The sequence below is a fragment of the Periophthalmus magnuspinnatus genome, chromosome 6, assembly GCF_009829125.3.
Source record: "Periophthalmus magnuspinnatus isolate fPerMag1 chromosome 6, fPerMag1.2.pri, whole genome shotgun sequence".
NCBI lineage: Eukaryota > Metazoa > Chordata > Actinopteri > Gobiiformes > Gobiidae > Periophthalmus > Periophthalmus magnuspinnatus.
Window position 1 is genome coordinate 2,221,358 of NC_047131.1, and position 12,420 is coordinate 2,233,777.

Below are 12,420 nucleotides of genomic sequence, written 5' to 3' on the forward strand. Positions count from 1 at the left end.
TCTCACATCTTCAGGAAAACTGTTGCAGGTTTTAGCTGCACAAAACGAAAAACGCTGATTCTCCATGTTTGGTCCTGACTCTGAGAACAACAGGAGGCCTGTCCCTGAAGTCCTCATGGAGGACCATGTGATGGTTCATATGGCTCTAACGTGTGGGAGATGTACTTTGGTGCTGGTCAATGGAGAGACTGCTTTTTTAAAGTCTATTCTCTGAGCCACAGGAGCCAGTGCAGACACCTGAGCACAGGACACATGTGTGAAGTACTTCCTGGTTCTAGTCAGGACCCGAGCAGCAGTGTTCTGGATGTACTGTTCTGTGTTAAGGCTCGTTTGGAGAGGCCAGTGAGCAGGACGTTACAGTAGTCTAACCTACTGCAGACAAATGCATGGATCTCTCCAAGTCTGGTTTTGACAGTATACCTTTGATTTTTGCAATGGTTTTTAGATGGTAAAAATCAGATGTTATTCATTTGATGTGGCTCTTAAATACCATAGCATTTGAATACCACATATGGTACAGCTTAATACTGGCAATATGCCCATCCCCAGGTGAGACATACACAAAGCTACACAAAAAAATACTACACGAATAACTCTTTTGAAGAACACTTAAAGAAGCATTTACTCAGTCACTCTCATAGCCATTCATTCACTCAGATCACACACACTTGAAGTAGATGGAGGAACACAATGGCGATATGCAGTGATAGTAGGAACCCTCAGTTCCAGGTTGGATTCCTCTGCCACCTGGAACTTTCTATGTGGAGTTTTCTTACTTCTCTGCTTGTTTGGGTGGGTTTCTTCTGGTTACTCGGTTTCTCCCATCAAAAGGTAAAGCTCTGGAGATCAAGAATGCATTGGATGATGGGTCTATTACAGAGGACAAATGTTCCTATGGGGCAATAAAAGTGCACCTTAATCTTAACCTAAGGATACAGCCAAGAAGACATTTCCTGATTATTCACCCTTATTTCTTCCAGTGTAATATCCATGTCCGTGCTGTACGTGCTGACTCTCCACCACAAAGGAGACATCACAGAGCGAGATGGGTATGTTTCTATTGTAAATATAATCGTTCATGTGTGTCCCATTGTCTTCTTACTTCTGAATGGTAAACTCTGTGCTTCTTCAGCCTTGTGCCTCCCTGTGTTGTTTTCATTTCTCGGACACCCTTCTTCACTGCCGCTGTACATTTCTGTCCACCTGTCTGTCCTTGGTAGGCATCTACAGCTTTCTTTCAGCTTTATCTCTTCATTTTCACCAAACCTTTTTTTAACCGTTTAATGTTTTGGTAACATTTGAGAATGTAAGAGTTGCCAGATATAGTTAAGCTTGTTCTCTGCTCAGGACCAAAACTGCGTTGGGAATCTTCCGTAAAAGTACTTTCGCTCCCATGTCCACCACTCCTCCACCAGGTGAGTTGCCATGACATTTCTATTGGTAATGATCTTAGGAAGAATCAAGTTATAGCCAATTTTTATAACTGTTTGCTGCTGATTTCTTTTCAGCATCATTATCTACCAATCACACAACTACAGTTATAATGCCAACCATCAACCAGTCAACCACAGGTAAGTTATGAAAAAAAAATCTATGGCATCTTAAAAAGGCCTTGAATTTTTATAGACAAAACACTCACAGCATTTGTTTACTAAATACTGCAAAATGCATAATTGTCATTTGTCGTTATAGCACAAAATATTCACGATATTTTTTAATAGATGCACAGTAATCTAATTGAATGTTTTCCCAATGTAATATTCAACTGTAGTTGTTCATAAGTTTTTATGTCATTTAATTATTATATTCAGTTTTATCTAAAATGTGACATAGGCCCTGTTACTGCATCATTTTATGTCCTACTTCTGTCACACTTAATGCAGTACTTTGTATCTGTTGGGTTGAATAGAAGTGGACACACTGCTGCCCACACAAAGCACCGTGAAGAAGGCCAAGTCCCGGCCCATAGACAAAGACGGACACAGAAACCGCCTCAGTCACACTTCACCTCCATTTTACTTCCCCAAGTCCAAAAAAAGCCCCGACCAGCAGGGGGCAGGAGCGAACCATCTACCCCAGGGCCAGCAGCCAGGGACCAGGCGACAGCGCAGTGTGCCCCCCAGTGGTGAGTCTGCAGCACTGCGTGGAGAGTAGACTGAGCATATAGCACTGATTCTGTTCTGACTGTTCTTCAGGAGGAAAACGGCCCTCCCTCCTCTCTGTGCACATCCCAGAGACAAACCAAACAGTCGAAGTGCAAAAATGTGTAAGAGATGACAACTGCATGTAAGTCCATCACATGCATTTAACTGACTATTTGTTCTGGGTAAATACACAGAACACTAGAATATCTGGTGCAAACATCAATTTGTCTCAAACAGGAAAACATTTACCTAAGAATTTTTTTTTAAGTTGTGATAGTGATGTAGGATCTTACGAAGTAGCTACCACAGTAGGAGACTAAATGCTGGATTGTCCTATACGCAGACTTGCGAGTTGCACTAATTTATTCATACATTTGTATGCATATTATGTCCATATTGATATATTCAAAAACACGCAAATTATTTACCCATTCATTTTTCCTGCATTTGTTGAACACAAATAACGTGATCTTGAAGCTCTAGGATCAATAATGCATTCAGTGGTAAAGTAATGACTAAAATGTATTGCACAATGTGAAACTGAATATTTGCAATAACTATATAATTAAAATGCTTCACAACTTTGGCCTATTAGTGCTAATTTCAGGCTTGTTTAAAACATTTAACAGTATCATGAGCAATATGATATGACCCAGTGTTATTTGAGAGTCTATAAAAGCGTGATTTGAGGCTGATGATATAGTACATCATTTACTCACAAGCTAACTTTATGTTTGTAGATACACTGTGTCACTGACTGGGAGCAGAAACTCATACATTTCCAAAATCACATTAAATTTGAGGTAAGTTTGTCAGAAGCGTTGGATCCATTGCACATTATAGACAGTGACCATGTTGTGCTGCAGGTTTGGGAACAGTGTGTGGCTGCGACAGTGTGGACAGGACAGAGGACACACTCTGGACAGTGGACAGCACACAGGGACAAAGGTATCACACATGAGCCCTGGGAATATCCTGATGGTATTATACATTTTTACAGTATAAGAGAAGCACATATGACATATGATTCAGGAAACAAACATAGGCTATCACAGCCAGTTCTTTTAGGTAGTATTTGTGTTTCTATGTGATATACTTCATATACTGTATCTACTTTGCAGATTAAGGCAATGGGCAGGAGCCTGAGTATGTAGTTATGACAGTATTATACTTACAGGGGTTTGGTTAGATCATGCCTCTGATAAATACAAATAAATTTTTATAATTTTTTTTTAAATAATTTTGAAATCACTAGAACATGAATTCACCTGCAGCATTTAACATTGTTTCAATGATTTTATGTATTTTTAGAGCAGCCAGCACCTGCTGTCAGTGCCCCTGCGATACTGGGGTGCCACCCTTCACCTACGAGCCTCTGTGTCTGTAAGTGTAACCAAATGTTTCATATGTTTGCTTCTTAGTTTATTTTATTAAAAGCACACTATGTAACTTTTCTGGAGTAGGGTCAGCTGCCTGCTTCCATGGAGATGTTAGTGCTTTGCCTGAAATGTTCCACAGTATAGCATTTTCCTCCTAGGCATCCACATATGTGGACAACACCTTTTGGGTTGTCTAGGTCACAATGCAAATTTTTAGAAGAAGAAGAACAGCACACAAGAACAGCAACAATGCAACAAATTTAACATTTTGAATATTTTTAAGAGTTCAGAATGTACAGCATTCTACTGCTGTACTGCTGCCAGCAGCACTTCAAATGAGGCACAATTGTTGTTTCTGATTTTGTTTTTACTCAGGACAAATGTTGCTGTGTTCAGGCACTTAATAGTTTTTGTAAATCATTATTGAAATGTTTTATCAAAATGATTAAATCGTAGAACAAATGTCCTCATATGTGGACATAATTTTTCTCAGAAATTACATAATGTAAAAAGATAATTCTTTATTCTTACATTCATCAGTTCTCAATCAATCAAAATAACAAAGATAAATTATTAAAACATGTCATGCAAGGGTCCTATATGTCCTATATGTATCTATTTTGTATTAATTCAGTTACAGGTATTTTTATGGCCAAAACATATTGAAAAACATGCATTTGTACTGTGAGTTAGGTCACCTCTCCACTGATATAACCTGCATCATTTAACCTGAAACACTGTTTGTCGAGACACTGTAGAACATTCCAGGCAAACCTATAACATCTCTGTGGTGGACCCTTCACTAGAAAAGTTACATAGTTCACCTTTAATATTTTGTGTCATGAATCAAATACATCATGTTTGCTCTTGTGACTGATAGGGTGAAGTTATCTGTTCTGCTGACGGACACAGCACTTCCACAGATTACTATTTCCGGCTCCGTAGCAGCTGTGCTTGAGGACTCTTTGTTTGCTGGCCCGGGGTGACAGCATTCTTGTACATACAAAATTCCCACTCAAATGTTTTTATTTTCTGTACATGTACATTTAATCACGTCTGACTTCTGTTAGCCCTGGATCTTTATCAAAACATTATTTTATAGTTTGCATATTCGTAGCACTATAGAGTTCCACATTGTCTATTATGTCAGATATACAAATCTCACTGTGCGGCATTATCAGTATCCATGGGTTTCAGATTAAAATTAGAATTGTTATCATAGCAATTAACAGTTCAAAACTATTTGAAGTAGTAGTATTATTTGAGTGGTCAAAAGTCCTCAAAATGGCATCTATAAACAGAAATCTGAAACTCATGAATAACCCCATGGTATAATAATTATTTCAAAATTGTGGAGAGGTTCATGGTATATTGTTTAAATTATTGTTTTTAAATGCCATGACAAACCTTTTGCAATCATTATTTCAAAAATATTCAAACTAAAAGTGTTTAATAACAATAATCAAGTCTTCATGTTGGCTGCAGCTAAACAGAGCAAAGGATCATGGTATGTGCTGTTGTCATACTACACCAAAACCATGAATTTAAACCACTTTTATATACTGTAAGTCCATGAAAATATTATGAGACTTTTGATATCGCAATATTGCCTGTATTGTTACTTCCCTACTAATTGCGTAAGGTGACCAGTGCTGAAAATGTAACTTTTGGTTTCTATATGATTCATTCACAGACACAGTGAGTATTGGTGGTGGATGACAAATGCAGAGGGCTCAGCTGAATGGGGGCAGTTATATTGAACATACTGTATACCTCAGTCGTGTACACTGGTAAATGAACGCTCACAGAGGGGCTTTGTGCTGTACAAACTGACCACTGTGTATAAATATGTGTGTGTGTGTATGTGTGTGTGTGGGTGTGGGGGTGTGGGGGTGGGTGTGTGTGTGTATGAGGCCAAGAGAACAAGAAAGACACTGGTCGTACAGTGTCCTCAACTAATACAGGCACGCTTGGCCAATATTTGAGAGAAGGATATTAGATCATTTTCTTTTAAAAATTCAAGATTCAAAAATGTGTAAATAAAGTTAGAACAACATTGTGAAACATGTATGTGATCCACAATATGTTGCAAGTTATTTCTCATTTTTGTCTTAAGAAACAGAAGATATTCCAGCTATAATTTAACATCATTGCAATAATTGGTGATTTTGTTTAATCAGCCTGGTATTTCTCTCAACAGATTGTCAGGAGGGTAGAAAACTCCAGTTAATTTAGTCTTAGGTTCAAAAATTCTCCAAAACAAATACACAAACTTACTTGAATGATTTTAGATTTTATAAGTGACGCTTGTATTAGTAGAGGCCACTGCGGTCACACTGGAAGACTTATTGACACTGGACTGTGAACCATCACTGGAAGCACACATAGAATAACACTGACTTTTATTTTGTAATATTGTTAATACTGTAATGTCCCCATACACTGAATAACTGGACAAAATGCTTTTGCTGCAGAGATGTTTCGCAAAAGGTTGTATTCATGTGATGTTGTTTTTTTCTAGTACACCCATCAAATTATATAAAGTTTTAAAATGAATACCTTCCATACTGTGTTCATAAATCAACAAAGCACACTGGAAAAACAGCCATATGCATATGTAATATTGTAAGTATAAATCAATGCCTTATTTATGACACCAGCTCGTAATTAAACGACTGGAGCACTTTCTTACACACTGTATAAACATTGTCTAGTAATCCCAAGCTTTACACTAAGTCTCTTGTTCACTTAATCCCTAATGTTTTGTAGCCTGTTGCATTGCTTTGTAGCTCTGTCTGTGGATTCAATGTAGGCCTATGTCTTCTCTCTCCCTGTGTAAAAAGTACGCCATCATTAAGTGTCTTAAGTTTTGTATGTAATTTTAATTTTTGACCAATAATTCCTATGCTCTAATACTGCAAATGCATTCAATAAAGCTATAATTTGTAACCTGGTGGAATCATACACTGTTATCCAAATGTTATGGCCTTGATTATTGCATTACTATATTGCAACATAACTATATTTGATTAAATATCAATTATATGCACATTGGCACTCAGGGGTTCTAGGCTCTATCATCTGCTGATAACTTTTGAAAACTATATGAAATTCTACCTAGACATCTGCCATTTAAGATTCATGGATTTAACCCAGGATTTTAGAATGGCATCTAATATTAGGTAAATTAAAAATAAGTAAATAAATAAATAAATAAATAAATAAATAAATAAATAAATAAATAAATAAATAAATAAATAAATAAATAAATAAATAAATAAATAAAATAATAAAATAATAAAATAATAATAATAGTAGTTGTAGTAGTAGTAGTAGTAGTAATAATAATAATAATAATAATAATAATAATAATAATAATAATAATAATAATAATAATAATAATAATAATAATACATAAAAAACTGCCATCATCTTGAGTTGTAATAAAAAATAAAATGAGTATATAATGTAATTTAATGTTCTCATAGAGGTTCATCTAGACATTGTAAGCCAATGAATTCAACTCTTGATATCTTAAATTGTGGAAGGCTTGTGCATTTGATTAAACAAGATTCCTGTTGAGGAACATTGGCTGAAATTCCATGCAGTAGGCATGTTAAATAGGATTTAAAATCGATTCTACCTTTTTACAGAAGCAGTTGTGTCATTTTTTGGGCCTTTGCTCCATACTTCCTCGTTGCTGCCCCTGAAGTTGACTGTTGGACGCACATTCTACCAGCAGGTGGCGCTGTGGTTCATAACTTCGTCTTTGACTTCCGCTAGCATTTCCGGGTTTCAGAATGTGCACGATTCATAACAAAAGCGCAGATTATATTTCACTCTACATTGGAGACGCAAAATAACATAAATAAGCGGAGTTTGCCCGGTGTCCCTGCTGTCCCGGACAGTCCCACAGGAGGACAGCTGCACGAGGCCAAACGGTGCGTTTACTCCCCAACTGTAGCACATAACAACTGACTGCAGCTAACTACAAGGAGAGGCAAAAGGACAGAAAAGCAAGGATAAACATGTCTTTATAATACTGCAATAGAATGTTAGTGCAATACTGTTGTATTACAGTCCCATTATGGCACAGACAGCACTTTCAATGAGCTGTCAAGACCAAGAAACCTCCTGGAAAAGAGGCTCAAAATAAGACAAGTATATATATATATATAATTTTTTAGTATGTGTATACCTAAAGCTTATTTTTACTTTTCTTCTTACTATGGCGATGGCTGAGACAATGAGTGCAAAGCTGTCCTGTTTAACACTACATTAGCCTAGACTATGTACAGGGGACAGGTTTACTTACCAAACATGCAGAGACCACCACTGATTTCAATACCGTGGTCAATTTGTGGGAGGCTTGAAAAGCAAAAAAACCCAAAACAAAACAAATTTTTTTTGCTGACCCTGATGTGCGAATAAATATAATTTAATTGATGCATGATGTGCATGCTGTCATTAAGGTTGTAACTAGACGAGTGTTTGTGAAGACTATGAAGAAGAGGAGCAGGCAAAAGAGATCACGTGAGGCCACTAAACAGGTGTACAGGAGCCGGAGTCCAGCCTCAGACAGTGAGGACCAGAACTTCAGAGCGCCTGTTCCAGAAACCCTCGGTGAGAACAACACACACAAGGTTTTCTGTCATGTGGTCTGTTTATTTATGGCAGAAGTTGTAAAGATGTCAGAACTATTATTATTAGACCTGTCACAATAGCAAGTTTTCAAAAAAATTGCATAACTATACATAGAGTTGAAAATATCTTGAGATATGTTAAGATCCCTGGTTCAAAATCCAGGAAACTTAGGCTTTTCTTTTCAGTTTGCATGTACTCCCTGTGTCTTGGTGGGTTTCCGTCTGGTTTCCCCTATCAACCTAAAATGTGCATGATGGGAAATATCCTCCAGCTAAACTAATCTTGACCAAGCCTAGCGCAAGATGCATTCCACTGCATTGAAGCATGGCTCAAATGCTGTAGGACAACTTTCCCTATCAATAAAGTGGACCTTAATCTTAACTTAACCTTAGTTCATTCATATTCTTACTTGAAGATTGCTGTAAGAGACTAGACTCAACATTTTCATCCTTTGAACTTTTCAGTATTAGCAACATTAGCATCTGTCACTGGACAGATGAAAAATTGCCTTTTTGGCTATTTCTGGCATATTTACATAAATGTTTACTAACTGTAGTATATACATACACATACTTATTGTGTCCTTTGTTGTAAGAATACTTCATGTAATTATGATGTCTTTATGTCCATCAGGTCGAATGCCCTCCGCCTTGTGCCGCCTCTGCCATGGGAAGTTCTCATCTCGTAGCCTGCGTAATGCCTTCAGCAGCTCCTCTCGGGACCACGTGGACTGTGAAGAGGAAAGGTCTGTGGTCTTTCACTCAGATTTCCAGCGGCTGGTGGGAGTAAAACTCAACCAGGACCCCCGATTGTCAAAGTTTATCTGCAAAACCTGTCACTCCAAATTCTACAAGTGCCATGGCATCCTCCTCAGGTTCCTTCAAAGAGTCAACCTCCCACCCATGGGTGAAGAGAAACGCAGGTGAGTTTCAACCAAAAGGAGGTCAGTTTTAGATGAATATTGTCTTTTCATTATTTATTTATTTATTTATTTCAGAAAGAGTAAGAAGTCTGTGGAGCCTCTTGAACAGCGTGAAAGTAAGGCATATTTCAAAATATTACAGCAGAGTAGCCAAATGTAAACTACCATAATGTAAATAACTAGAGATGCACCGTCAATATATCTGCGTCAATACAAAAAAATTTGCTGGATTGGATATCTTTTCCATGATATCGGTTAAGCCAGTATCCTGGTTGGACCTTTTAATTAGATGTAATATAACTATTTACATGCTGATTTTGGCCTAGGTTGTCTCATAAGGTTAGAACTTTTATTCATATGAAGCTGTTCCGTTGTGATTTCAATGATTAACAAGTGATAATAATATGTAATTAACTGTGTTTTAAGGAAATACTTTCCATCCGTACTCTGGTATCGGCTAATAATGGGAATCAACAGATACTTTAAGTCAAAGTATCAGTATAGGTATCAGAAGTGAAAAAGCTGGATAGGTGCATCCCTATAAATAAACAGAATAGTCGTAGAAGTTTATTGATTTCAATCTGCGTATGCGTATCCTAGTACATAATCACTATAGGGTACTTGTTGTGCCCTGATAATTGTTGTGCTTCCCAAAGTAATGCATAACATGTCGCAATATCAGTAACACCTTTGTTTTTTACTAGAGAAGAAGTTTAACTTCAACTTGACAAATGCAATAACATTCTAACTCTGTATGGATGTGTTCCAGTGCCGTGGTGCTTCACATCAGATCACCAGTGTCTCCACAGCCTGGTGTCCTGGGCCCACCATCACGCTGGGGCCTGCAGTTCCTGTCCTGCCCTGATGGATGTGCTGGAGAGTCAGTGCAGGGGCTCAGTCAGGGCCTTGTGGGGCTGTGGAGACGGACACAGTTATGAAATGGACACGTACTTTTCTTGTCCCGAACCAGAACAAGAGGGAGACGGGGATACCACAGAGGAGAGTCCTCTGAACCAAGAAGATCATGTAGAGAGCTCAGAGCCTAACAACTGCAGCAACAAGGAGGGTTTGTATGCCATCATTAATCATAATATATACAGACTCTAAAACACATGCCAAAAGATATTGTATAATGCAGACACAGACAGTGACGATATTGAATCAAAATGTTTACATTTTTTGTCAATAAAACAATATTCATAAATCTTTTACCTAGAAGCCATCATTGTTATTAGGCTACAAAAGTTTTAACAAAATCTCAACATATAATAGACATAATTGTTGCATATCTATAAAATGAGAGAGCATTTGTGTTGTCTTTTCCGCTTTCCTTTAGCTGATGCAGATCTGTCAGAACCAGAGGAGGCCCCACTCTTTTCATTCCCTCAGTCTGAAGAGGCAGAAGAGGAAGAGCTCTGTGACAGGTGAGTTCGTCCAAATACACAATCTCCATCCATAACGCCCCCTGCTGTTCACTGAAGCTACGTACATGTGGTATTGTCTAGAATGGTGATGGGAGGTGAGGCTGAGGAGAGCACACTGGGACCAGACGATGAGCTATTCAAACCTTATTCCAACAAAAGGTACAAGGACACCTGTGTTTTTTACAGCAAAAATCATGGAAGTATTAAAAAGAAAAGTAATCCTTAAATAATACCCAGAGTCTCAAGAAAGAAGAAGCAGAGCCAGGACTCAACAGATGAGCCACCTGTCAGAAACAAACCAGGACCCAAACCCGGCTGGAAAAACAAGTTTAAAATCAAAGGGTACAGATTTACAAAATACTTGGGGAATTGTGTATGCTTTGGTTTATTTTAAAATAACAAAATTACTATGGTATAATAAAAACAAGGTATCCCAAATGTGGGAAAAGACATAGCAGTACTCACATTTTCTAGTGTAGTGTATTCGAATGCATTGTTACTTTGTGTTTTATCAGGGAGGAGCTGCCCAGTATGTTCAAGTGCCCCTATCTGGGCTGCACTGCTGTCTACAGAGGCCCTGATGGACTCAAGGTGAGCCAATAATATAACCTCCTGCACAGTGAGAGTCAGTGTGAAATGTGCTGTTGTGCAGAAACATATTCGGGAACACCATGAGGAGGTAAAGGAGCGCCCCTGTCCCCATCCAGGCTGCAACAAGGTGTTCATGATCGACCGTTACCTGCAGCGCCACATCAAACTCATACACACAGGTGCGATTTTTGTATTGGATTTATTTTGTAAGTCACTATTGCAAACTTGATTGATTTTAGTCAATACAATGCACATCAGTTGTACATTTTAAGTCTTTGAATTTCAACAGAGGAAAGAAACTACATTTGTGACGAATGTGGGCAGACATTCAAACAGAGGAAGCACCTGTCAGTGCACCAGATGAGACACTCAGGGGCAAAGCCGCTACAGTGAGTACCACAGTGACACATCTAGTCTTTAAACCTGTTATTGCCTGGTACCTCCTGTGCCATAATAGACATAAATACACACAAACGGATTTGAAAGGAGCGCTTATGTGACTGCTGAGTAACTCGGTTGGTAACAGGTCTTTGCTATTGGCTCAGCAGACATGAGCTTTTTGTTGACCATAAACTAAATGGAGACTAAGCCTATGTGTCTCTGTGTTTAAAAACTTAATTTTATTAACCCTTTTCTGTTTTCAGATGTGAGGTGTGTGGGTTTCAATGTCGACAGCGCGCCTCTCTCAAGTATCACATGACCAAACACAAAGCAGAGGCAGAGCTGGAGTTTGCCTGTGTGATCTGTGAGAAACGCTTTGAAAAGGCCCACAACCTCAACGTGCACATGTCCATGGTGCACCCACTGACCCAGCCAGAGCCCAGAGGGCCGCAGCAATCCCCCTACTCCGACTTGCAGACCATAACCCAGAGCAGAGAGGTGGTGCCACACAGACAGGACAGATGACTGCAGGGGTCCTGACTCCAGATCACACTGAGAGTAAAAGTACTTTGGAGGGCTCAGGACATGGGCTAACACTCAGCAGGGGGCTGTCCTTTACGCAAGACCCTGTTAGTACTGTCCCACATAGCAGAGGACTAATCTGACGTCAATAAAAACTCTGAAAAGTGAAGTGGCTCACCCATACAGGACAGTCAGTGATGGTACCTCATGTTTAAACAGACCCTTATGTGTTGACAAAATGAGTGCAGAGACTGAGGATTGTTACTAACAAAGTTTTATTGAGATTATTCATATTACAAACCATTGCCGATTGGGTTTTTAAATATTCGTATCTGAATGTCCCTTGCTTAACTGAACGTACATACAATAGACAAATGTTGGTATCCCTGTTATTGAAAAGCCTATAAGCCTCT

The 12,420-nt window shown here is 38.6% G+C and overlaps 2 protein-coding genes across 5 annotated transcripts in view; both read left to right on the plus strand.

Moving 5' to 3' along the window:
- The window catches only part of myrf (myelin regulatory factor), a 31,015-nt gene extending 24,545 nt beyond the window's left edge, over positions 1 to 6,470 (plus strand). For 2 of the 4 annotated variants that reach the window (XM_033968546.2, XM_055222590.1), the window contains exons 18-26: positions 981 to 1,049; positions 1,348 to 1,415; positions 1,509 to 1,571; positions 1,910 to 2,125; positions 2,196 to 2,286; positions 2,885 to 2,947; positions 3,011 to 3,092; positions 3,456 to 3,527; positions 4,404 to 6,470. In XM_033968546.2, the coding sequence (XP_033824437.1) occupies positions 981 to 1,049; positions 1,348 to 1,415; positions 1,509 to 1,571; positions 1,910 to 2,125; positions 2,196 to 2,286; positions 2,885 to 2,947; positions 3,011 to 3,092; positions 3,456 to 3,527; positions 4,404 to 4,481 (802 nt within the window). In that variant the 3' untranslated portion in view covers positions 4,482 to 6,470. The remainder of the gene's footprint in view (positions 1 to 980; positions 1,050 to 1,347; positions 1,416 to 1,508; positions 1,572 to 1,909; positions 2,126 to 2,195; positions 2,287 to 2,884; positions 2,948 to 3,010; positions 3,093 to 3,455; positions 3,528 to 4,403) is intronic. The other 2 variants (XM_033968547.2, XM_055222589.1) reach the window with 1 other exon arrangement.
- Positions 6,471 to 7,304: 834 nt separating this feature from the next.
- Positions 7,305 to 12,333, plus strand: znf276 (zinc finger protein 276). The gene is made up of 12 exons (XM_033968552.2): positions 7,305 to 7,464; positions 7,996 to 8,146; positions 8,801 to 9,089; positions 9,165 to 9,205; positions 9,859 to 10,155; positions 10,426 to 10,513; positions 10,595 to 10,672; positions 10,751 to 10,855; positions 11,029 to 11,104; positions 11,166 to 11,283; positions 11,394 to 11,493; positions 11,749 to 12,333. Exons 2-12 carry the CDS (start codon positions 8,026 to 8,028, stop codon positions 12,008 to 12,010), a joined length of 1,575 nt encoding a protein of 524 aa, XP_033824443.1. The 5' UTR covers positions 7,305 to 7,464; positions 7,996 to 8,025; the 3' UTR covers positions 12,011 to 12,333.
- Positions 12,334 to 12,420: the final 87 nt, after the last annotated feature.

Bases quoted from the DNA above. Each gene is read 5' to 3' on its own strand.
- znf276 (XM_033968552.2), top strand. From the start codon at position 8,026: ATGAAGAAGAGGAGCAGGCAAAAGAGATCACGTGAGGCCACTAAACAG. The intron at 10,673-10,750 runs GTACAAGGACAC...AATAATACCCAG, and splicing joins AAACCTTATTCCAACAAAAG to AGTCTCAAGAAAGAAGAAGC. The intron at 11,494-11,748 runs GTGAGTACCACA...TTCTGTTTTCAG, and splicing joins TCAGGGGCAAAGCCGCTACA to ATGTGAGGTGTGTGGGTTTC.